At 42.8% G+C, this 26,679-nt stretch overlaps 1 protein-coding gene, 1 long non-coding RNA gene and 1 other non-coding gene across 10 annotated transcripts in view; 2 read left to right on the top strand and 1 right to left on the bottom strand.

Annotated features, from left to right (window-relative positions):
• NLK (nemo like kinase) overlaps positions 1 to 3,866 on the bottom strand; it is a 152,085-nt gene extending 148,219 nt beyond the window's left edge. For all 5 annotated transcript variants that reach the window (XR_002912037.3, XR_002912039.3, XR_008515059.2 and 2 more), the window contains exon 1: positions 3,409 to 3,866. Coding sequence is in view for 2 of the 5 variants with exons in the window: in XM_002827151.5 (XP_002827197.2) it covers positions 3,409 to 3,866 (458 nt within the window). In the remaining 3 variants the exon portion in view is untranslated. The remainder of the gene's footprint in view (positions 1 to 3,408) is intronic.
• Positions 3,867 to 3,900: 34 nt separating this feature from the next.
• Positions 3,901 to 26,679, top strand: part of LOC129051068 (uncharacterized) — a 78,498-nt gene continuing 55,719 nt past the window's right edge. For 2 of the 4 annotated variants that reach the window (XR_010138219.1, XR_008515064.2), the window contains exons 1-5: positions 3,902 to 4,037; positions 4,904 to 5,153; positions 5,344 to 5,522; positions 12,346 to 12,674; positions 13,934 to 14,082. This is a non-coding gene — a long non-coding RNA (uncharacterized LOC129051068). Of the gene's footprint in view, positions 4,038 to 4,903; positions 5,154 to 5,343; positions 5,523 to 6,010; positions 6,112 to 12,345; positions 12,675 to 13,933; positions 14,502 to 26,679 lie in introns of those variants that run through there. The other 2 variants (XR_008515065.2, XR_008515063.2) reach the window with 2 other exon arrangements.
• Positions 24,368 to 24,502, top strand: LOC112129780 (small nucleolar RNA SNORA70). Its single transcript, XR_002912134.1, has one exon. It is a non-coding gene; the product is annotated as a small nucleolar RNA SNORA70 (small nucleolar RNA).

Genomic DNA, 26,679 nt, shown 5'->3' with positions numbered 1-26,679 from the left:
AGCCCCTGAAACTCTTCGTCCCAAAGTTGTTACATCTTTAACCACAGCATTTTCCTCTGGCAAATGTGAACTGCAGACAAAAAGTAGATTTATATTACTCACCAAATGACTGAAGTTACTATTTGTGGGTTGCTTTGTGTTTTGTTTTTGCATTATGAAAATGTCCATGTGGGTGTTTGGAGGCTGTAATGTCTCAAACAGAAGGTCAAATTATATATGATATCTTGATAACCCATAAACAACATTCTATCAGTGGCAACAAATGTTATCTCAGGCTATCCCACAATCACATTACCAGGTAAACTGGAACTCTTATTTTGAGATAAAATACAGCAGACAGTTGTTAATGAAACCTTAATTGAACTGTCACAGCACCATCTTTACCAGCAAGCTAATGAGTAATTCACTACTTTTACACAACTGTCCAATACTGATAAGTTATTCCACTAGTTAAATTCAACAGAAAGATAAATCAAGTCAGCTAGACTAAATTGTTCAGTGATAAATCTGGTAAAATGCTGCATCACTTCTACAAATATCTCTCCTTGTCTACATGGAGAAACAACAATCTCTCTCAAAATTGCATGCCACTTTTTTAGCCATCAGTTAGTATCCCTGGGTGTATGTCCCCAAGGTAATGGGGGCAAATACAGTTTCTTGTCATATGCTATTCCAGAAGAATACTTGCAAAGTGCATTAAATGAATATATGTTTGAATTAAGTGAATCTTATAATACCCCAGTAGTTAGTTACATGGCGGTTTGAATCAAATGATGCATCACTGGGAGAATATTTTTATGTTCCATTATAATCATTTTAGAAAAAAGTTGTTTCCAATTCATAAGGTGCTTCCTAAATTAAAAAGATATATTCTGTTTCAGTTAAAAAGTAAAAAAAACCTCACTAATATCTTTACCTTGCATTTCAGAATATTAGTGCAATTCCCTGTAGTTTGGTTTTCAAATCTCTAAACAGTCTTAGGTCATACAACAGTTAAATTTCAAATATAATAAGCAATTCAGACAGCAAGTCATTGACATGTAAATATAAAAATAGAAAAGTATTTGCATACTAAAACATACACCTGGAACTCTTTCCTTTTTCATACCAAATTGTATTTCACCTGTAACAGCTGATGAAAACACTAATGCAGTTAACTAGAAAAACTTGGTTAAAAAAAAAAAAAAAGACCCGAATCACGTGAGAACACAGGAGGACGGCCATCCACAAGCCAAGCAGAGGGGCCTCAAAAGAAACCAAACCTGTACCCTGATATTGGATTTCTAGCCTCCAGAACTGTGAGAAATAATTTTCTGTTGTTTAAGCCAAAACAAAGAAGGACCTGACTAGATCAATTAACCAAGCAGCAAAGATGCCAAAGCACTGTGCTAGGCGCTGAGGAGAAAAGGATTACTACAGTAGACAATCCTTACCCTCAAGGGGCTTACAAATGTAGTCAGTGACACAAGACAAACCTGAAATAAGATGGTGCACAGAGGTGTACTTTAAGTACATGAGACAAACTCCATAGGTGGTAGAGCAGTCAATCAATTAAAGAACTCTAGAATGGATTCAAATCAAATATATTTGGGCTTTCAGATATCAGAGATTCATACTACCCACTAGCAGAACGTTTGCTGTGTGAGATGTTTCAGCACTCCAGTTCTTTATTGCCCCCTTCCTTAAAATAAATAAATAAATAAATAAATAAATAAATAAATCTTCCTCCCTTGCCACCAACTTGAAGTTAAAACTGCTACAAGTCACATCACTTTTTGATAGAAATGTAAGTGAAAAATGCCTTTTGAATATATTCAAGAATGCTGTAACCCATTTCCCTTTCAGTATCCCTAGTTTTTAGCATTGTATGTAAGGCACTAAAAAAGAAAGTAAGCATCCAGATCTAAGAAGATCCAAACAAGTGCTAAAAGTTATTAGTAAATCAATGACAAAATTTAAACCAAGGAACAACCATTTTCCTGTCTGCTCCATCCCCCAACCAAAGCTTGGAAATCCTCAAGAGTTAGGCAAGGATAAGAAGTTCACAGTTAAATATCTGAGATAGTCTGTGGAAGGGAAGAGAGGAAGGCAGGAACAGGCAGGTCCCTGAGCAGAATGACCGAGGCACCATTACCAGCTATACTCTTTTCCACCTTGAATCCCACACACCTTGAAGAAAGGACCACGCTGCAGCAGAAACTTCCTTAGGGACTAGCTGAGAAAACACTGGACTCTACCAGTTTTTTTTAAAAATGGATGAGATCACTTAGCAGCCTAGATTATCAAATCTGAAATATAAATAAGATGGCCAGTTAAAATGCATAAACAATGCACCCATCAATCTTAGCCTCAAAAACAATGACGAAAGGAGATATTTATCGGGCTAGTTCCAAAGAGTGCATTTTCCTGTGGTAATGGGTGCTTTTCTACAGACTAATAATTTTTGAATGCACTGAAAATATCAATTCATCTATCCAAAGTAGAATCATCAGTCCTTGGGAGAAAACCCAGTTCATTCTAGTTTTGACAGGAACAAATATATTTTATTATAAACTACTAATCTTTCTAAGGTTAGACCAAATAGACCAAAATGTTATATTTAAGAAGCCCTTAGGCTTTTACAAATATCCTAGCACTAGCAAAGGTAGGGTCATTTGTTAAAAAAGTATTATTTCCTACTACAGCAACTGATCAACAGATAACAGCAACTTAAGAGGCACTAAATGACACTAAAACATTACACTGAATGTGGGCCATTGCATAGCTAGTCTACTAACCTCATTTGTGGTACTCATGTGTGATGCTATATTTAATGCATTCTTATCAAAAGGCTACAGCTACATACTTCTCAACTGTAGCTTTATGGTTTAAAATAAACCACTCAAGCAATGATCTTAACTGGTTCAACTATGAATCCTATCTTTCTTCTGGAGATCAAGATCACAAAATAAGTGAAAAGACAGAAAGGATAGGAAAGTAGTTATGCAAAGTATATCCTAATGACGAGAGTATTATAAAGGAATTCAGTCTGGATCAGGTGCTAACACTTAATGCCACTGGGCCACTGAATCAAACACACGAGATGACCAAGGTCTTCGTAGGAATTAGTATTCCATACATTCATCTACTGCTCCTGTGTTCAGTGGCTTGCTTAGGTTCTAATAGAAAAGTTTGGTAGACAGCAAACTTATGCGTGTTGCTCATGAGAAGGTGCTCCACCAAAACTTGCCATGAGCCTAGACAGCCAATGCATTAGGCCTCTTTACCACATGAGGGTGGCTTCCTACAGTTGGGTTGAGAAGCTTGCTGCACCTTGGTCAACATGGAGAAAACCATGAGGGATGGACTCATCCAATGACAACCATCAGAAGAAACCATGAGAGGTTGTGTTTTTCTTTGGATACTCACCAGACAACACCAAAGGCTCCATATCCAATAGGTCTATCTGGCTCAATATCCAGCTGCTGTTGTGGATGATGCGAGTGCTGATGATGGTGCGCCTTAACTGTAGCAGCTGCGGCAGCCTGTACCTGAGCTGGGGCTGCTGCAGCTGGTCCAGGAGCCTGCCCCGGTGCCGGTGATGGGAAATATGGCTGTTGTTGCCCAGGGTTTAACATGGCTGCAGCTGCAGCCGCTGCTGCGGCTGCCGCAGCTGCCGAAGAGGTGTGCTGCTGTACAGGGTGTACAGCGGCAGCCGACCCCGGATGAAGATGGTGTTGAGGGTGGTGGTGGTGGTGCAGGTGAGGAGGAGGGAGGTGTGGAAGGTGGTGGTGATGGTGGTGGTGGTGACCTGCTGCTGCTGCAGATGTACCGCCATTGTAAGCCGCCATCATTTTTGCGTTGGCTCTTGCGCCACAAAGAGACATTCAAAATAAATGCCCTTTGATTGGAAAGCAAACTGGGTCAAGCTGTCATTTGGCCATTTAAAAATGAAGAAAAACCACTCACTCCACCTCAAAAAACATAGAGCGTAACTGGCTTTATGTCTTCATCAGTCAATCCAAACAAGTTAGAGGATCTCGGTGTTTAATTTTGGGGTGAGCGTGTGTGGAAGGGTGTGGGTTGCCAAAAGGAAAAAAAAGGGAAAAAAGAAAAGAAAAAGGAAAAAAGGACCCCTTCCCCCCAGGATTCCTGCCACAAGTGGGTACTAAAACTCCATTCTTAATTTGGGGGAGGTTCCAACTTTGAATGTGGGAATAAAGGCCAAACTTCCCGACCCCCTGAACTCCACACACGAAAAGGATCAGGTAACACACCACCCTTGGAATCTTGAAAGAGGGTTGACTCATCTACCCCTTCCATTCCCACATCCTTTTCTAAACACCTACCACCTCCTCAAAAACAGGATTAAAAAAAATTCCCACCACCCTAAATGGAGAAGATGGGAGGAAATTTTCTGGGAAACCAGCTTCCAGCTTCCCCCCCCCTCGAACTCTCAGGCCTTCCTACATCTCCCCCTACTCCTAGTCAGGTTGACCTGATTGGGAGGGGGGGGCGGGGGTTCTAAACTTTCCTGGGCAGAATGAGCCAGGGAAGGAGGCTGGAGTGAGGAGAGGAGGCGACAGCAGGACAGAGAGGAGAAAGAGAGCCGGGGCAAAAGTGAAGGGAAGGAGGTGCAGGAAGGAATGAAAGATGTGGGCAGCGCTCGGACGCCCAGACAGAGGGAACCGCCCCGGGAGAAGGTTAGGGTCCCGGGGCCAAAGAATAGGAGCCCCGGGAGGCGGGCGGGGTACGGTCGGAAGAGGGCTGACTCCTGCCCCCGCCGCCGGCTGCTTCTGCTGAGGAGGGTTGGGGGGGAGAGCGGGTGGGTCCCCCGCGCGACGGCCCCGCAGGGCTCAAGGCTGCTCCGTCTCCCCCCCTCCCCCCCACCCGGCTTCCGTCCCCGCGGCCGCTTTCTCCTCAGCCGCCGCGGCCGCCTTCTCCTCAGCCGCCGCCTCCTCAGCCGCCGGTGCCGCCGCGGCCGGACTCACCTCCCCTAGCAAAGCCGGATAGAGCGGAGCCAGCGTCGGACACGCGCAACCAGCCGCCGAGGCCCCGCCCCCGCCTTGCACGGACCGGCTGCCCTAGCCAATCCACGCCCACCTGTCCGCTACCGCCTCCAATCCTGGGCCAAGAGCTTCAGACAGGCGCACTATTCGGCCAGTGGCAACAAGGTGTGGGTCTTCTGGGGAAATCCCGCCCCCGATCCGGGATGGGCAGATAGAAAGACCAATCAAAGGCAGAGTTTGTCTTGACCGACAAGGCTTAAAGCCAATTAAAAAGCAAAGATCTTTGTGACATTTTCTTTCGCCTCTCTCCTCTTTTCTTTTTCTTCTTTTATTATTTATTTATTTTTTTTGGCAGGAGCAGGAAGCTGCGTGCTAATCCCGCCTGCAAAAGCTGGAAGAGAGGGGCGGAATGAAAGAACCAATCATGAGCCAGAGACAAAGAACAGATTAACCAATCCTTGGGTTGAAAATGAAGTGGGATGGAACCTGGGCCAGATAGACACTTGAAAAAACAAATGGAAAAAAAAGATTGATGTAAGTCCCACCCTTTAGATCTCCTATAGGACAGGATTGTGGAGAATTTGCTGTCATATCGAGACAACCTCTTCAAGGGGCGGGGCTTAGGGAAGGGGTGGGGTCTTAAAGTGGGCGGGACCTAGACGAAGGAGGCGGAGTCCAAATCATAACTGGTCCACTGATCCGAGATGTCTAATATCCCACTTAAGATGTAAAGTGTGGGGTAAAAAATAGGGGAAGAAAAAGGGAATGTTGAGCTTCAGAAACTCAAGGTCCAAGGTCACTCAACAAGAAGACAGTCACAAAAGAAACTCAGTAGACTGACAGTTCATAGTTTACGGCCGGTCCTCTCCATAGTTAATCCTGATCTTGGCAAAAAGAGGAGGAATCTCCGGCATTCAGAACTCCACTGTCGACAATGATAAAGCTGTTGGTGCAAATTAAAACAAAAAAAGTAAACTTGACCACAAAAATAATAATTTTCTTCCATCTTTCTTTCTTAACAGGGTCACATTCTGTCACCCAGGCTAGACTGCAGTGGCACAGTCCTAGCTCATTGCAGCCTCCAACTCCCGGCTCAAGCAGTCTTCCCGCCTCAGCTTCCCAGGTAGCTGGGATTACAGATGTGCATCACCATGCCCGGCTGATTCTTTACTTTTTTAGAAACAGGGTCTCAATATGTTGCCCAGGTTGGTCTCAAATTCCTAGGCTCAATAGATCCTCCCACCTCCCACCTTGGCCTCCCAAAGTGCTGAGATTACAGGCGTGAGCCACCGCCTCCAGCCTCTCCCATATTTTCTATCAAGTAAGTTTCTGTCATTGAAATCTTACTAAAATAGCATCTTTCCATCACTTCATTTATCTGAATTTACCCTTCTTTTAAAATGTGAAATAATAAGCTTACAGAACCTTATCCCTACTGAAACTGCATAGTTTACTCAAAAACTTGGAGGTCATCTTCTTCGATCCCTCCTTTGCCTGTCCACATTGTCCCTTCCAATCAATCAGTCATCAAGTCTTCTTTTTTTTTTTTTTTGAGACATGGTCTCTGTTGCCCAGGCTGGAGTGCAGTGGCATGATCACAGCCCACTGCAGCCTCCACCTCTTGGGCTCAGGTGATCCTCCCACCTCAGCCTCCCAAGTAGGTGGGACTACAGGCACATGCCACCACACCTGGCTAATTTTTGTATTTTTTTGTAGAGATGGGGTTTTGCCATGTAGCCCAGGCTGAATCATCAAGTCTTAAACAATTTTAAATCCCCCTCACTTCTGCTACTTCCCAGTCACACAGCATTTACCCAAATTTACACCACTAACATCTTTAACCATTTCCCTGCCTGCAAGCTAGCTCTCCTTTGATCCATCCCCCTCTGGGGGCATAGTAAATTTTTAAAAATACAAATCTGAGACCAGGGGCAGTGGCTCACACCTGTAATCCCAGCACTTGATGAGGCCAAGGTAGGTGGATCCCTTGAGCTCAGGAGATCAGTCTGGGCAATGTGGCAAAACCCCGTGTCTACAAAAAATACAAAAATTAGTGGTACACATGTCTCTAGACCCAGCTACTGAAGAGGCTGAGGTGGGAGGATAGCTTGAGCTAGGGAGGTAGAGGCTGCAGTGAGCTGAGATCCCACCAGTGCACTCCAGCCTGGGTGACAGTGAGATCTTGTCAAAAAAAAAAAAAAGGCTGGCTGTACCCCTAAATAGCCTGGCATGATCTGGTTCCTGCCTACCTACCTCAAGAGTCTTATCTCTCTCCTCCACTCCACACTTCAGACATTCTGAACTTCCTGCAGCTCCTTGAATGCTTTCAAGCCTTCGTGTATATCTTCAGCCCAAAACATTTCCCACCCATCCTTCACTGCTCTAATTCATCCCTCAGGTCTTCGTGTAAATTTTACTTTTTTTCCTGGAAAGTTCTAACTCTCTTCTAGAGTATATGTTTCTATTGTATATCTCCATGACACTGCCTCCCTCATATCTATATTTTAAGTGCTTGTTGAGTTTGACCAGGGACAGAGAGCTTGTCTGTCTCACTCAATGTTGTATGCCCAGTTCCTTAGGACAGTGCCTGAAAAAAAAGAAGACACTTGCTACAGATTTGCCTGAATTATTGAGTGCAGAAGTGGGTACAAACCCAAGCTCTGCCATTTACTTACTCTATAGTTTAGGCAACTTAACTAACCTTTCTCAATCTCAGTTGCCTCAACTGAAATAATACATGACTCATGAGGTCGATATGAGGGTTAAATGAGGTGATGTATTTAAACGTGCTTGGCAAATAGTGAAAATGCAATATAAATTCTCTTCAACACTCACCCTCATGTAATATGTGAGGTGTTTCCAATTTTCCAATGCACAGCACTGTCCTCCAAAGTGTAGTTTCCTAAAAGCTTCTTAGATGTTCAGCAAATTATCTGGTTTCACCTCAGAGCTACTGAATAAGAATTGGAGGAGGAGAGGAGGAATCTGTTTAACAAGCTCTCCAGGTCATTCTTACAAACGCTAGAGCTTAAGAAGCACAGGCCTAGAGTAAAGGAGCTTAGTCTTTGTAAACTTCCTTTTTCAGCGCTTAGTATAGTACTATAATAACACATAGAAAATGCTTGATACATGTGAAGTAAATAAATTAATCTAATCCACGAGAAAACAATTGTACATTAAGAATTATTTATTCCTTCCACAAACATGTATTGAGCACCAATTATATCTAGGCATGGTGCTAACTTCAACTGTGGGGGAGAGGAGATAGATGTACAGATGCTCCCGGACTCATGATGAGTTTGTGTCCCTTTTTTTTTTTTTTTGAGATGGAGTCTCGCTCTGTCGCTCAAGCTGGAGTGCAGTGGCGCAATCTCGGCTCACTGCAAGCTGCGCCTCCCGGGTTCATGCCATTCTCCTGCCTCAGCCTCCTGAGTAGCTGGGACTACAGGCGCCTGCCACCACGCCCGGCTAATTTTTTGTATTTTTAGTAGAGATGGGGTTTCACCATGTTAGCCAGTATGGTCTCGATCTCCTGACCTTGTGATCTGCCCGCCTTGACCTCCCAAAGTGCTGGGATTACAGGCGTGAGCCACCGCGCCCGGCCAAGTTTGTGTCCCAATAAGCCCATCATACGTTGAAAATGCATTTAATACCCTAACCTACTGAACATCGTAGCCTAACCTACCTTAACGTGCTCAGAACACTGACGTTAGCCTACAGTTCTGCAAGATCATCTAGCACAGTCTATTTTATAATAAAATGTTGAATATCTCATAATTTATTGAATACTGAAATATCTCATAATTTGAATATTGAATACTGAATACTGAAATATCTCATAATTTGAATATTGAATATTGAATACTGAAATATCTCATAATTTATTGAATACTGAAAATGAAAAGCTGAATGGTTGAGGCCGGGTGTGGTGGCTCACGCCTGTAATCCCAGTACTTTGGGAGGCTGAGGCAGGTAGATCACGAGGTCAGGAGATAGAGACCATCCTGGCTAAGGTGGTGAAACCTCGTCTCTACTAAAAATACAAAAAATTAGCCGGCCTGGGAGGCTGAGGCAGGAGAATGGCGTGAACTCAGGACGCGGAGCTTGCAGTGAGCAGAGATCACGTCACTGCACTTCAGCCTGGGCGACAGAGCGAGACTCTGTCTCAAAAAAAAAAAAAAAAAAGAAAAGCAGAGTGGTTGAAAGGGGACTCAAAGTACACTTTCTATTGAATAGGCATCACTTTCAAATCATGGTAAACTAGAAACATCATAAGTCAAACCATCATAAGTCAGGGATCATCTGTATTAAAGTCTCTGCCCCCAGGAGCTCTAAGTCTCTCTGGTGCAAGAATTTTCAAAATGGTGTGTGCACACCATGGTGGGGGGTGCACAAAATGACCCACTAGGCTCCTGGAAGAAATTAGTACAACTTCTGTTTCATTTTTTTAATTTCATCTTTTAAAAATATCCATTTTGTCAATGTTTTATAATGTACATAATATTACAGAGTAGCACAAATGTATAGCATTTATGAATAAATAAGAATACACAAATTGAGGAGTTGGGCTCAAAAATTTATCAAAAACATTGGGAAATCATTGGTCTGATGATCATTTAATAATGTTCATGGTTTTAGATATGAAGTCCTTGCCCATGCCTATGTCCTGAATGGTATTGCCTAGGTTTTTTTCTAGGGTTTTTATGGTTTTAGGTCTAACATTTAAGTCTTTAATCCATCTTGAATTAATTTTTGTATAAGGTGTAAGGAAGGGATCCAGTTTCAACTTTCTACATATGGCTAGCCAGTTTTCCCAGCATCATTTATTAAGTAGGGAATCCTTTCCCCATTGCTTGTTTCAGGTTTGTCAAAGATCAGATGGTTGTAGATATGCGGCATTATTTCTGAGGGCTCTGTTCTGTTCCATTGGTCTATATCTCTGTTTTGGTACCAGTACCATGCTGTTTTGGTTACTGTAGCCTTGTAGTATAGTTTGAAGTCAGGTAGCGTGATGCCTCCAGCTTTGTTCTTTTGGCTTAGGATTGACTTGGCAATGCGGGCTCTTTTTTGGTTCCATATGAACTTTATATAGTTTTTTCCAATTCTGTGAAGAAAGTCATTGGTAGTTTGATGGGGATGGCATTGAATCTATAAATTACCTTGGGCAGTATGGCCATTTTCACGATATTGATTCTTCCTACCCAAGAGCATGGAATGTTCTTCCATTTGTTTGTATCCTCTTTTATTTCATTGAGCAGTGGTTTGTAGTTGTCCTTGAAGAGGTCCTTCACGTCCCTTGTAAGTTGGATTCCTAGGTATTGTATTCTCTTTGAAGCAATTGTGAATGGGAGTTCACTCATGATTTGGCTCTCTGTCTGTTATTGGTGTATAAGAATGCTTGTGATTTTTCCATATTGATTTTGTATCCTGAGACTTTGCTGAAGTTGCCTATCAGCTTAAGGAGGTTTTGGATTTCATGTCTAAAACACCAAAAACAAAGGCAACAAAAGCCAAAATTGACAAATGGCATCTAATTAAACTAAAGAGCTTCTGCACAGCAAAAGAAACTACCATCAGCGTGAACAGGTAACCTACAGAATGGGAGAAAATTTTTGCAATCTACTCATCTGACAAAGGGCTAATATCCAGAATCTACAATGAACTCCAACAAATTTACAAGAAAAAAACAAACAACCCCATCAAAAAGTGGGCAAAGGATATGAACAGACACTTTTCAAAAGAAGACATTTATGCAGCCAAAAGATACATGAAAAAATGCTCATCATCACTGGCCATCAGAGAAATGCAAATCAAAACCACAATGAGATAGCATCTCACACCAGTTAGAATGGCGATCATTAAAAAGTCAGGAAACAACAGGTGCTGGAGAGGATGTGGAGAAATAGGAACACTTTTACACTGTTGGTGGGATTGTAAACTGGTTCAACCATTGTGGAAGTCAGTGTGGCGATTCCTCAGGGATCTAAAACTAGAAATACCATTTGACCCAGCAATTCCATTACTGGGCATATACCCAAAGGATTATAAATCATGCTGCTATAAAGACACATGCACACGCATGTTTATTGTGGCACTATTCACAATAGCAAAGAGTTGGAACCAACCCAAATGTCCAACAATGATAGACTGGATTAAGAAAAAGTGGCACATATACACCATGGAATACTATACAGCCATAAAAAATGATGAATTCATGTCCTTTGTAGGGACATGGATGAAGCTGGAAACCATCATTCTCAGCAAACTATCACAAGGACAAAAAACCAAACACCGCACGTCCTCACTCATAGGCGGGAATTGGACAATGAGAACACATGGACACAGGAAGGGGAACATCACACACTGGGGCCTGTTGTGGGGTGGGGAGGTGGGGAGGGATAGCATTTGGAGATATATCTAATGTTAAATGACGAGTTACTGGGTGCAGCACACCAACATGGCACATGTACACATATGTAACTAACCTGTATATGTACCCTAAAACTTAAAGTATGATAAAAAAAAATGTTCATGATTTGGATCAGTGCTGTCCTAGAGAAATATGAGAGCCACATATGAAATTTTGTGTTGTAATAGTCACACTAAAAAATTAAAAGAGGCCAGGTGTGATGGCTCACACCTGTAATCCCAGCAATTTGGGAGGCCAAGGTGGGAGGATCGCTTGAGCCCAGAAGTTCAAGACCAGCCTGGGCAACATAGTGAAACCCCATCTCTATTAAAAAAAAAAAAAAATTAGCCAGGCATGGTGGCATGTGCCTGTAGTCCCTGCAACTCAAGAGGCTGAAGTGGGAGGATCACCTGAACCCAGGGAGGTCGAGGCTGCAGTGAGTCATGATCATGCCACTGCACTTTAGCCTGAGCAGCAGAGTGAGACCCTATCCAAAAAAAAAAAAAAAAAAGGAAAACAAAATTCACTAGCCACATGTGGCTAGTAGCTACTATATTAGACAGCACAAATCTAGATCATGGGTTTGAATCCTTAATCTGTCCCTTACCAGCTATGTGACCTTGGGCAAGTTCCTTAACCTATCTTAGTGTGAAAAATTTCCCTGTCTGTAAAATAGAGAGGTTCCCTGACATATGTAGTTGTGATAATTCAAAGAGACAATCCATGGAAAGCACTTAGCCTGGGGCTTACTAGCAGTAAGTGGGATGGTTATTATTAGTACAGGTATTACAATCCAAGGCAAAGTGTCCCAAGTGTCCAGTGGAGAAATCATTTTGGGCACCACTTAGTTCATGTCCCCAGCATTCCATCCATGTGGAGTGGCTGGCCCCTTAAACACATCATCAGACAGTACAATTTCCGGCCTTTTCCATTTTGTTCCATTTTCAGGAGCTGAGCATGATGAACGAGAAGTCGGAAGTGAGTCAGCAGGATAACACTTAGTGCCTAAAAAAGCAAGCAGGACATCAGAATGCATAAGCAGGAATATAATGTGCAGGAAGTGGGAGGTGATCTTCCCTTTCTTCCAAGAACTGGCTCACCCCACGAGTTGTCTGCAAAGACTTTGCAGAACTTGGGCCAGGCCCAGGAAGATTAAAGGACTACAAAAGGAGCAACTCACATTCAACAGTGCTGGGTGCTCAACACCTGTTATCTCATGTGATCAATCATCAACATGTCCCATTTTGCAAACGAAGCAACAGACTCGGGAAGGCAAGGTACCTTACCAAATCTCAGACATCTAGTGAGTGACAAAGCTGGGGTTGGCCCACTTCCCACTGTAACCTACAGCTGGGGGGAAGGGGCAAAGAAGTGATGCTATGGAGTACTGGGAAGGACAGGCAGAGAATTCTTACCCTTTCAAGCCTGGCAGCCAGGGGCCTCCCTCACTGGGTGCATGATACTTTTTTAACATTTCTTACCCAAAACTGTTAGCAGAAGGAAATAGGATCACCTCTGACCTTTTAGCACACACATTCCTCTGGGTCACACTCCGTCCGTTCTCTGTCTCCATGCTTCGGGCCTGGCTTATCTTTCTACCTCTTCTTCTACCCAAGTTCTACTCACTTTTAAGGCTTTGCTTAAAGCCTCAGATCTTCTTCTTTGTCGTCTTTTTTTTTTTTTTTTTTTTTTTTTGAGAATCTCGACCTCCCTGGGCTCAGGTGATCCTCTCACCTCAGCTTCCTGAGTAGCTAGGACTACAGGCATGTGCCGCCACAGCTGACTAATTTTTTTGTATTTTGTAGAGTTGGGGTTTTGCCTTGTTGCTTGTTAGAATCTGCCTGCCTCGGCCTCCTAAAGTGCCAGGATTACAGGCGTGAGCCACTGCACTGGGCTGTAGCCTCAGATCTTTCATGAAGCATTTTTCCTGATACAAGTTCCTCTGGATCTCTCTCTCCCCTGAAGAATTTAGACATTCAATGTCTGCAATATTTATTTGAAACATGCACTCTTATTTATATTATCTTATTTATGTGATGCTGTGAAAAACTTTCTAGCTGTCTGACCTTGGGCACTTGACACTTGAGCTTGTTTCTTCATCTGTACAACGGGTATAATAACACCTATTTTGCAGTAGAAGGTAATATTGAGAAAATTAACTAAGGTCATATATTACTATATGAAATATCTAGCACAATGCCTGACACAGAGTAGCCTCTTGGGATAGATAGTTTCTTTCCTCACTTTTTTTTTCTTTTTAGAGAAGCAGCCCAGGCTGTTCTCGAACTTCTGTGCTGAAGCAATCCTCCTGCCTCAGCCTTCCAAAGGCTTGGGATGACAACCATGAGCCACAATACCTGGCCTCTTTGCTCACTTCTGTGTGTTGCTTACTTGTCATTATTTTCCTAGTATCTCTATTTCCAGTGCTCTTCTGTTTGGGGAATTGGTTGGGGAGATGAGATGTGATACTTAAATCTTAGTAAATTGTAAAATGCTTCTCCCATCTTCCTTCATCCATTTTTCTGAGCCCCTACAGGCCCTCCATCAGTCTTGTGACACGGGATAAAGTCATCAATGCCAAAGCGAAGGTGGAGGCTTGATAAGAGTGGGAGCAAGGCTACAAACCTCATAGGCACTTGGTATTGCTGAAGGACAACGTGCACGTTCAGGATCAGCTACCGGAAGGTATAACAAGAGAAGCCAGACAAGACAGTGGAAGAATCAGTCAGGGAGCCAATAGCAACTAAGATAGAGACAGGACATGGCAACAAGCTGGGGACTGGGTGAGGCCAGACAAATCTAAGTTCACGTACCACCTGGTCCTTCTTCCCCTACAACTGGGCCTCTTCCCATCCTAACAACACAGGCTCTGAGCCCCAGGAGAATTCCCTTTGCATGTATCTCAGGATGTTGGCCTCATCTTACCCCTCTCCATTTTTCAGTCCCTGGATGGGTTATTTATCCCAGCTCCAAACCCCAGGACCAAACCTCAGCCCTGACCCGTGTCCTTGGCCATGTGAGTCAGACGATGTCCCAAACTTCCTTCTTCCCAGATGAGTGGTGAACGTTTTATCTTAAAGTTAGTAAAAAAGAAAGTTTTAAAATAGATTACAAAATTGTTATGCTTAACATTTGTAGGTGCCCTTTATTACTTTGACTTCTTAAGCCTTAATAAATGAAAGTATAACTCACATGCATTGGACACAGTAGTAAAATCAGGAATGTTTCATAATGTTATACAGACAATATTCTGTGGATCTATTTTCAGCTTAGAATCCAAATACAACAAGATACTTTTCATCAAAAGGGCAGCAATGAACCATACACAAAATTACCACCTATCCACCCCAATACACCACGTTACAGAGCTCAGCCTCCAGGGCAGAATAAAGGTTGTCCTCGCTGAAAGTCCGCGGAGACAGTGGTCCCAGATTAGAGAGCCACAGCCTTAAATACTTATTGCTAGGGTTAGCAGGTGAAACCAAATTAGCCAAGACTACAATGAGCATTATTTGGGAAAGACTAAGACAGTGGTAGTTTCCAGACCGTATTGCACATTGGAATCACCTGAAGATATTCAAAAAATACTGATGCCTGGTTTCAGTGGTATGCTGGTAAATATTTTAAGAATTGGCTGCTTAGAACGAAAAGAAAGCCCTGATTTATAACCGATATCCATGGCATAAAAACTTCTATCATGGTTAATTTCTTTTTTTTTTTTTGAGACAGAGTCTCACTCTGTTGCCTAGGCTGGAGTGCAATGGCATGATCTCGGCTCACTGCAACCTCTGCCTCTCGGGTTCAAGCAATTCTTCTGCCTCAGCCTCCCAAGTAGCTGGGATTACAGGTGTGTGCCACCACGCCCAGCTAATTTTTTTTTTTTTTTGTAAGTAGAGACGGGGTTTCACCCTGTTGGCCAGCCTGGTCTCGAACTCCTGACCTTAGGTGATCCACTCACCTTGGCCTCCCAAAGTGCTGAGATTACAGGCGTGAGCCACCGCACCCGGCCATGGTTAATTTCAAGCTGTTAGTATGACATCATTGAAGACAGAATTGGGAAGAGATGTACACAATAGGTTCTCCAGAGCCAGGTAGCAGCCAGCTTTAGCACACCACTGCCTGGTCACCCCCACGCCCCCCACACAACTTAGTAGGTATGAAGTGTGACCTAGGCATCAGGATTTTTAAAAGCTCCCCAGTAGATTCTAATATGCAGCAAAGTTGGGAACCAATGGGCTAAGGGACCTCGTAATAAGGTCCCAGAGGCAAGAAACCGGCCAGTTGATTGCCTTCCAGTGACAGCTGGGTTGTAACACTTGCCTCCTCAAATACACTTTCTTCCCCTAGCAAGCCTCCATGGAAAGCTAAATCCTCAGCAGAAGATTGCTTAGTGGGCTGGTCTCAGAGCATGGGGTAGGGGTGGGAGGTCCGGAGGCTGGTGAGAGATCTGAAAAGCTAGGGGCAATGTGTCAATGTAATTGTCCACTAGAAATTCCTGGGGGTGCTAGAAACACTGATAAATTCCTGCTCCAGGACATTCCTCCAGGGATGTCATTATCCTTCCATTAAAACTGTATTCTGACTGGGTGATAAGTACCTGATTTGCTTAATTCTTAATCGTTATACCTTCAGCTCTGCTGACTGAGCTCTAGCGATTTGAGTTGAAGTGTACCTAAGGCTGCAGGGCAGGTAGAAGAGGAATGAATTTTTTCTGCAGATGGCTGGCCAGGCCCCACCTCTGGGTTACTGCAGTCCCTCTGCTTTTGTCTGTCATGGTACTTGTCACCTGGCCTTGCAAATGTTTACTCATCTGTTGCCTTTAATGCTCTACAAGCTCTCCAAGGGCAGAAACTGGGCTCCTATTTTGCTAGGCGTCCCCAGTGCCCAGTGTTGGTTTAAGCTGACGTAAACTGAGCTCTTCCATCCATTATAAAGTATTTTAAATTTACTTTTAGAAACACAAGTAGGCCGAGTGAGGTGGCTCATGCTTGTAATCCCAGTACTTTGGGACAGGAGGATTGCTTGAGCCCAGGAGTTTGAGATCGGCCTAGGCAACATGGCAAGACCTTGTCTCTACAAATAATAATAAAAACAAAATTAGCTGTGCATGGTGGTGGGCACCTGTAGTCTCAGCTACTCTGGAGGCTGAGGCAAGAGAATAGCTTGAGCCCAGGAGGTCAAGGCTGCCGTGAGCTGTGATTACACCACTGCCCTCCAGTCTGTGTGACAGAGCAAGACCCTGTCTCAAAATAAATAAAATAAAATAAAATCACAGGTAATTCATGAGAAGATTCTTGGCATTTGCACACACACATGCACATTTTAAAATGTATGGTTCTCGGCTGGGTGCTGTGGCTTGCACCTGTAATCCCAGCACTTTGGGAGGCTGAGGTGGGCAGATTGCTGGAGCTCAGGAATTCTATACCAGCCTGGTCAACATAGTGAAATGCTGTCTCTACAAAAAGTATAAAAATTAGCTGGGTGTGGTGGCACACTCCCGTAGTCCCAGTTACTTGGGAGGCTGAGGCACGAGAATCACTTGAACCCAGGAGGCGGAGGTTGCAGTGAGCTGAGATCATGCCACTGCACTCCAGCCTGGATGACAGAGCAAGACTCTGTCTCAAGAAAAAAAAAGTATGGTTCTATTTTTTGTGTTTTCAAAATACATGCTATTATACTATACATATAGTTCTATAAAATGCTTTTTCACTTAACAATATGTTATGAGGATCTTTTCATAATCTATTTATTAATGTGATTTGTTCTTTCATAATGCTGAATTTGAAAGGTGACCTTGAGGCAGGATTTAAGTGTAATTACTTTATGTGGGAGGTGATCCCAGAAAATAGGGTAGTGGGGAAATGAGACAGGGAAGGGAAGGAAGCCAATAAACGGTGTTTTTTCAAGCAAGTCATCACTGTATGTAAAACCAGAGCTCAACTCCATGGCGAAACTGGGAGCCAATGTAGTACACAACTGTCCAATGTTTCTACCTAAAGAGAACTGGAATATTTATCCACTGACTTCCATCTGCCATTGATCAAGGGCTACTTCAGAGGCACATTGACTCAGGGACTTTTGGCCTGCCATGCATCTGGGCAGAGAGGGCTCTGGTGGCCAGAAAAAGCCTTCAGTCAAGGAGATGCTTGTGCTATCAATTGGAAGTCAGTTGACATACACAGACATGGTAAGTGCTAGGTCATATGGGTGGGGAACTGATAGGATCTGCTCCAAAACAGATGTGACTTTGTGCCTTACTTCATTAAATCCTTTCTCATTTCTCATTTTTTTTTTTTACAAGCCACTCTTCAATAACTATTCCCATCCATGTTTCCTCATGCACGTGTACAATTTTTTTTTTTTTAAGAGACAGCTCTGGCTCTGTGGCCCAGGCTGAGGTGCAGTGGCACTATCCTTGCTCACTATAGACTCAACTTCCTGGGCTCAAGCAATCCTCCAGCCCCAATCTCCTGAGCAGCTGGGACTTTGGGCACATGCCACCACACCTGGGTAATTTTTTCTTTTTGAGAGGGAGTCTCGCTCTGTTGCCCAGGCTGGGGTGCAGTGGAACGATCTCGGCTCACTGAAACCTCTGCCTCCTGGGTTCAAGCAATTCTCCTGCCTCAGCCTCCTGAGTAGCTGGGACTACAGGTGCATGCCACCATGTCTGGCTAATTTTTTGTATTTTTTGTATTTTTAGTAGAGACGGTGTTTCACTGTGTTAGCCACGATGGTCTCGATCTCCTGACCTTGTGATCTGCCTGCCTCAGCCTCCCAAAGTGCTGGGATTACAGGCATAAGCCATCACGCTGGGCCCACCTGGGAAATTTTTTAAATTTTTTTGTAGAGACAGAGTCTCACTGTGTTGTCCAGGCTGGTCTTGAACTCCTGGGCTCAGGCAATCCTCCAGCCTTGGCCTTCCTAAGCATTGGGATTACAGGCATAAGCCACCATGCCTGGCCCAGTATTTCTTTAGAATACATGGCTACAATGGGTCCATCCATTACATAATATTTCTGTTTAATTTTACTCTCCTGGACTGGGAAATGCCTACTGTAACCTCAGAACTCCGGGCTGCCAGAGTGTGTATATCCTCTCTTGCTAAAGCCTTCAGTCTTGCCCTTTCAGGAATCCTTTCAAGATAGAAGATAGGAGAGCATTTAATGACTTTCTTACTGCCCTATATGAGATTCTCATGGCCTCATTAATTCTCTCCATTGACTATCCCTGTGACTTTACTCTTGTCTCCTGCCTTCAAAACCTGTTGTTGATATATGCAGATTTTAAGTAATAGTCTAGTAATAAAAATCAAATCTTGGAGCAATGAGTTTCTTCTATTTGGTCAGACATTTTACCTCTGTTTACCTGCATAGGCCATCATTTCCAAATAAAGAGCACATGTGCACAACCTGAGACTGGGTCTGTGCAGGTCTTTCTTTACAGTTGCTAGTACAAAGACACAACTAGGAATTTATTTTAAAAATTTTCAATGCAAAATTTTTTATTTTTAAAATCAACTTTATTGAGCTGTAATTTATATCCAATAAATATTTTAAGTTCCATGAGCTGTGGATTCTTTTTTGTTTGTTTGTTTGTCTTTATAGATACGAGGTCTCCCTTGCTATATTACCCAGGCTGATCTCGAACTCCTGGGCTCAATTGATCTTCCAGCTGCAGCCTCCCAAAGTGCTGGGATTATAGGTGTGAGCCACCACACCAGGCTGGCATTGGTTTTTAAATTTAATTTTCCAGTAGTTCATTGCTGGTATATGGAAATACACTTGAATTTTTTATATCAACTTTTTTTGCAGCCTTGCTAAATCCATTTATTCTAGTAGCTTTTTTCTAGATTGTTGAGGATTCTCTGATCTTATTAATCTATAAATAAAAACAGTTTTATGTCTTCCTTTCCAACATTTAGGCCTTTTATTTATTTTTCTTGACTTATTACACTGTCTAGGACCTCCAATGAATAGTTGAATAAAAGTGATGAGAGCAAAACTTCCTTGCCTTGTTCCCAATCTTAGGAAACAGTCTTCTACCATTCAGTCTTTCAGCATTCAGAATAATGTTATTGGTAGGTTTTTCATAGACGGTGTTTATCAACTTTAAGAAGTCCCCCTTTAGTTTTAACCTGCAAGTACTTTTGGTTCCAGTGGTTTATATTTCACCATGCTAAAAGGCAGTGTGACTCTAGGTCTTTGTTCTCTTTTCCCTAGTAATGTTATATAGAAAGCATGGTTTCGGATTCAAATAGACTTGAACTCTGTCAGTTTCCAGCTATGTGATCTTGTTCTAGTTCTCTATCTTCTACATCAATTTCCTCACTCACAAAATAAGGATAGCTAGTTTTGAAGGTTATTGTGAATGATATTTGGTTTGCTTGCATGTGTCTGACACATGTTAGACACTCAAAAAATATTATCTCTATCCTCTTGCTTTTTTCAGTAATATGCTTTTCACTTTATAATGACATTTATAATGTCTGGACTGGGTGCAGTAGCACATGTCTGTAATCCAAGCACTTTGGAATGCTGAATGGGAGGATCACTTGAGGCCAGGAGTTCAAGACCAGCCTGGGCAACATAAAGAGACCCCCAACTCTACCAAAAAATAAAACCAAAAAGTAAGCAACGCATGGTGGCATGAACCTGTTGTCCTAGCTACTCAGAAGGCTAAGGTGGGAGGATCACTTAAGCCTAAAAGTTTGAACTTACAGTGAGCTATGATCATGCCACTGCTCTCTAGCATGGGCAACACAGTGAGACCCTGTTTCTCTAAATGATAATAACAACAATAATGTCTGCCCAAATGTTCACAATAGGGCTTTTTAATGTGGGTATTGGTAACGCACAAAAGTCAGGATCTCATCTATGAATGACAGCTTCTCCATGGGTTGCAATAACTTGTGGCATCCAAACAGGCGCTTCCCTCTGCTAACTGCAGGTTCCATAATTATTCCCAGGCTAAGACTTCTTGGGATTAACATGTTGTTCCAACCACTACAAAAACAAATGTACTGTTCCAAACAATACTTAATTATATCACGTTCACTGCTTTTTTTTTTTTTTTCTGAGATGGAGTCTCGCTCTGTCACCCAGGCTGGAGTGTAGTGGTGTCATCTCGGCTCACTGCAACCTCCGCCTGCTGGGTTCAAGCAATTCTCCTGCCTCAGCCTCCCAAGTAGCTGGGACTACAGGTGCATGCCACCATGCCTGGCTAATTTTTTGTATTTTTAGTACAGACAGGGTTTCACCATGTTGGCCAGGCTGCTCTCGAACACCTGACCTCATGATCCTCCTGCCTTGGCCTCCCAAAGTGCTGGGATTACAGGCATGAGCCACTGCGCCCAGCTCCCTCTGCTTTTAGTAGCGTATCCAGAAAGAATGATTCACAAGTCTTTGGGCCATCTCAGATGTGCAGAGAACCTTTATTGTTAATCCATATTTTACCTTCTTAGGCCTGGAATTCTCCAGCTCTGAACATAGCAGGAGTTAAGGATACCAGGCCAAAAAGTGTAGAAATGATGTTATAACTCCCAGAGCCGTGATTTCAAATGCCAGCCCTAGAGCAAGTGCCTGATGAAGTGTTTTGCACAGACCTTGTTAGAACAGGAAATATTAGGATGATTTGTGGGTTCTTCATAAAGCTAAATGTACTGTCCCTTCTTCTGAGATTCTATTTCTCCTACCTTCTTGGTGTCGAAAGGCCCCTATATTGTTATTTGATGATGATGATGATGATGATGATGATGATTTACTATCCTTACATGGTATGATAAGTTAGCAAACTTATTTCAATATGCTACACACCACCAATTTTTTAAAAGCTACTGACCTGAGTATATAGCAGGGTATATTTTCCAGTATGCCTTGATTTGTGCCATGGTAACAGATCAACTATCATCATTATTACTCAGGGCAACTATGGACTTGTTTGGAGTCACTTCAGAATTCTAGCCTCCATCCTACAACCAGGGGTTGTTGGCCCCCATGTCAGGGAGCTGTTGGGTACTGGGTGCAGAAGATTCATGCTGCTCCAGTGGATTGAGGTCAGCTTCACCTAACCTAAAAAAAATATATATAGTTTTACATTTTGTGGCTCTAAACATGGGGAAGTTTTGGATATGCTGAAAAATATGTATAAATTGATAAATACCAAGATAAAGGGCCCATATCAACATGTTGACTAGTTTGAGGAAACCCAGGATTTGTGAGAAACCTCATGTAGGGCATGGGGACAGAATCATGAGTGAGAAGAATGTGGCTGACGCTTAACCATATAAGTCTCGTTTTCATCGCCGTTAAGTGGAAATGATCACCCTGTCTTGCATCTCTGGAGTGTTTGCTTGCAGATTGAATGATAATGGATAGGAGAGTGCTTTGCAAACTACAGAATCCCCAGACAAATTTAAGAAATGATTCTCTTTTACTTTGTTGACAATTTAGAAGGCAGTATTTCTAGACACATGACATTGCTCCAGGCAATCCCTTCACTGAGAAGAGATGATGAAAATGTACATGGCCTGTAGGCTAAATACTGTCAGAACATGTTATCACCAAATGAATCTGGACAATTCTATTTTTTTTTTTTTGAGACAGGGTCTCACTCTGTCACCCAGACTGGAATACAGTGGCGTGATCTCGGTTCACTGCAAACTCTGCCTCCCAGGCTCAAGCGATTCTCCTACCTCAGCCTCCCAAGTAGCTGGGACCACAGGTGTGCACCACCATGCCTGGCTAATTTTTGTATTTTTAGTAGAGATGGGGTTTTGCCATGTTGGCCAGGCTGGTCCTGAACTCCTGACCTCAGGTGATCTGCATGCCTCGGCCCCCAAAATGCTGGGATTACAGGCATGAACCACTGCATCTGGCTCAACAATCCTATTTTTAATGCCATATTCCCAAAGCTAGTAACGAGGCAGAGAGCCTCCATTCTGGTGGGCTGCGGGATGCAAAGTGGGGTCTGAAGTTCATGAAAGGACAGCCAGGGGCTGTGTCAGTTGCTCATGCCGCCATGTTCTGGGTAAATGTCTCAGACAGCATTTGGGCTACGTGATATACTGGTGTAAATTCAGAAGCAGACTCTAGCACTAGCAATATCTTCAACTGACAATAAATTATTTTCATTGCCCTAAGGTCCATGTTGTTGGAATGCACTCAGATTATAGTCCATTATTGAGTAATAACAGTTGTCATTTGTTGAGTGCTACCTATGCAGAGGGACAATTTTAAGTGCTTTAATATATTATCTTATTTAATTCTCTTAGCAACCCTATGAGGATGGTACCTTCTTTGTCTTTTTTTTTTTTTTTTTTTTTTTGAGACAGAGTTTCACTCTTGTTGCCCAGGCTAGAGTGCAATGGAACAATCTAGCTCACTGCAACCTACACCCCCACCAGGTTCAAGTGATTCTCTTGCCTCAGCCTCCTGAGTAGCTGGGATTACAGGCATGAGCCACCATGCCTGGCTAACTTTGTATTTTTAGTAGAGATGGGGGTTTCACCATGTTGGTCAGGCTGGTCTTGAACTCCTGACCTCAGGTGATCTGCCCGCCTCGGCCTCCCAAAGTGCTGGGATTACAGGCGTGAGCCACCGCGCCCGGCCAGTCTTCATTTTTAAGATAAGGAAACTGAGGCATACAGAACTGAGTACCTTATCCAAGGTCATGATTAATTAGTGGCAGAGATTGAATTGGGCCAAGGCAGCCTCACCCAGGAGTAACCTATATTGCTTTTCTATTTTTATTAAACATGTACTCTTTTCTAGACACTGGACTAGTCAACTACAGGGATTGATAAAACAAAATCTGTGACCTCAAAAAGCACTCAGTCTAGTGGGGAGGAGTTACAACACAATGTAGTAAGTACTGCATATTTATCCCTCTGATGCAGATTTATTTTTCTCCAAAGCATCCTTTATTGCCAACTAGCAAACTACATATTTACATCCTTATTTTTTAAATTTTCTGTCTTTCTTTACTCAAACTATAAACTCTATGAGGGCAGGGTCTTCATTTTGTTCACTTTATATCCTAGTATCTAGGCAAGTAAATTTGTAGAAGCTGCATTCAAGGAACAGGAGTGGAAATTAAATAAAAATGAATAAAAGATGTCAAAAAATATCACAGGATTCTTCCTCAGTAATCTGGACTGACCAAATCTTCATGCAATGGTGTATGCTGAAAGCTTCAGGGAGAAGAAAGGACATCAGCTAGAACTCGGGTAGTGAAGCTGCCCTTTAGATGTCCTAGAGTTATTTTGGGTGTATGTACCTTTACACTCCAGTCATCCCCCCACCTCCCACATCCTCTCCAACCACACCGAACAGGTTGTTGTTTTCTACAAATTGACATACCTTCACGCATTCTGTTCCCCTTCCTAGAGGACCTTTCTCCTGGGTCCCCTTCTACCTTCACTTCCTTTCTGCTTTACCACCTCAATTGTATCCTTCAAAACTCAAATCAGCTGTCACTTCCTCATTGCGATGACCCACCTCTGTGCTCCCATATCACTCTCTACAATCATCCAGTGCTAAAAATCACTGTTTTATTTGTCTCTGCCCTACACTGAAGACTTCTTGAGAGCAGAGTCCATGTCTTATTCAGCCTATATTTCCAAACCAAACACTATGCCTGGCATGAGAATGAATGGTGAAATGGAAGATCTCTCCCCCACGGCTCCCCTACACAAACACACATACATCCCACTCACAGTAGTGACTGTGTCCTCTGATTCCAGTACTCCCTTCACTAAGCTATGACAGTGCTCCATAGAGAAGTTGTTTCAGTAAATACAATCATGAAAATATAAAAAATAATATCAGGGGAGTACTTTTACAACTAAATAGGAAAACATGTTACAAAGCTATACAATGCTACAAAGTAAAATAGTGTGCTAAATGTGCAAAAGCAAACAGGCAAATCAATGAAATAGAGTAGAAATCCCATAACAAATAAAAGTTTGTAGAAGCTACGGCCAATTAAGCCAACCAAGTTTCTTTCCTCATGGGGCCCTGGTGTGCCATGGCTGCAAACAGCAGCTTCCTTGTCAGGGTATGCAGCCTGTTTCTTGGATGGATTGCTCTAAGGGACCTTGGAGACAGGCCTTTCAAATGTATGTTCATGTCTCTGACCTTGCACTACCCCCAGTGTAGACTCCAAACAGATTCCTTGGGAAAGCCCCAGGGCACTGTGGCCAGGGTTCGCATAGGCCAAGTCATCATGTCCATCCGCACCAAGCTGCAGAACAAGCAGCATGTGATTGAGGACCTATGCGGGGCCAAGTTCATGTTACTTGGCTGCCAGAAGATCCACATCTCAAAGAAGTGGGGCTTTACCAAATTCAAGGCCGATGAATTTTTTTTTTTTTTTTTTTTTTTGAGATGTAGTCTCGCTCTCGCTCAGGCTGGAGTGCAGTGGCGCAATCTTGGCTCACTGCAACCTCCACCTCCCAGGTTCAAGCAATTCTCCTGCCTCATTCTCCCGAATAGCTGGGACTACAGGCGCACGCTGCCACGCCCAGCTAATTTTTTTTGTATTTTGGTAGAGATGGGTTTTCACCGTATTGCCAAGTCTGGTCTTGAACTTCTGAGCTCAGGGAATCTGTCCACTTTGGCCTCCCAAAGTGCTGGGATTACAGGTGTGAGCCACCGCGTCGGGCCCAAGGTGGATGAATTTGAAGATACGGTGGCTGAGAAGTGGCTCCTCCTATACGGCTGTGGGGCCAAGTACATCCCCAGTCGTGGTCCTCTGGACAAGTGTCCGGCCCTGCTCTAGTGAGGGCTTCCACTGTGCTGTCCCCTCCTGATGCCCACCAATAAATCCTACTTCCTGTCCACCTATTTTTTAAAAGAGTATATATAAGTATATTTCATGACAGTGACATTTTTCTAATCAATTATGAAATGACCAGTTATTCAGAAAATGCTAAGACAAATTGGTTAAAGATCTGGGGTAAAAAAGAACACTCAAATCCCTATATCATATCATATACCATTATAAATAAAGATGAATTCAGTACGCCTGTAATCCCAGCACTTTGGGAGGCCGAGGCAGGCGGATCATGAGGTCAGGAGATCGAGACCATCCTGGCCAACATGGTGAAACTCTGTCTGTACTAAAATACAAAAAGTTAGCTGAGCGTGGTAGCACAAGCCTGTAGTCCCAGCTACTCAGGAGGCTGTGGCAGGGGAATCGCTTGAACCTGGGAGGCAGAGGTTGCAGTGAGCTCAGATGGCACTACTGCACTCCAGCCTGGTGACAGAGCAAGACTCCATCTCAAAAAAAAAAAAAGTAATAACTCATATTATTGTTTACTATTTGCCAGACCTGATGCCAAGTATGTCATAAGCATTAACTAATCTGAGCATCATGATAATTCTATGAGGTTGGTACTATTAATTTTATTTCTATTTTCAGATGTGTAAACAGGTTCAAAGAATTTAAGTTGATCAAGGGCTCACGACTAAGAAGTCAGGGGAACTTGTATTCAAATCTAGGACCAACTAATCCAATAGCTGTGACTTACTTTTGTGTGTGGGTGTAGCTTATTCTTTTAAAAAATTTATTTTTAATTGACAAAATATAATTATATATATTTATGGAGTACAATGTGATGTTTTGATATATGTATTCAATGTGGAATGATTAAATTAAGCTAATTAACATATCCATCACCTTATATACTTATCATTTTTTTGGGGTGAGAACATTTGAAATTTACTTTCTCAGTAATTTTGAAACATGCAACACAGTATTATTAACTATAGTCACCCTGCTGTGCAATAGATCTCAAAAACTGCTTCCTCTTGTCTAACTGAAACTTTGTATCCTACAGCTTTTACTCTTAACCAGTGTACTATGGTATTTTTTACTAAAGAAGTCTTAACACTCACACCACTGAGGAATTACCACTAAAAGAAAATGTTTGGAGTAGGGAAAACATTTCTCAATATAATAAAAAAAATTAGCTTACAGCAGAAACTGTAAAGAAAAAGATTGCTAGATTTGAAATAAATATTTAAAAATTATATGATAAAAGGCAAATGTAACACTCAGAAATCTTTACTTATAGATAAGGAGTTGCTGGGCACTGTGGCTCATGCTTGTAACCCCAGTACTTTGGGGTGCATACCTGTAGTGTTGCATACCTGTAGTACCAGCTAATAGTGGTGCATACCTGTAGTACCAGCTAATAAGGAGGCTAAGGCTGGAGGACGGCTTGAGCCCAGGAGTTCAAGGCTGCAGTGAGCTATGATGACACCACCACACTCCAGCCTGGGT

The sequence above is a fragment of the Pongo abelii genome, chromosome 19, assembly GCF_028885655.2.
Source record: "Pongo abelii isolate AG06213 chromosome 19, NHGRI_mPonAbe1-v2.0_pri, whole genome shotgun sequence".
Classification (NCBI taxonomy): domain Eukaryota; kingdom Metazoa; phylum Chordata; class Mammalia; order Primates; family Hominidae; genus Pongo; species Pongo abelii.
Note: the sequence above shows the minus strand (reverse complement) of the source record. Positions and strands in the feature narration are given on the sequence as shown.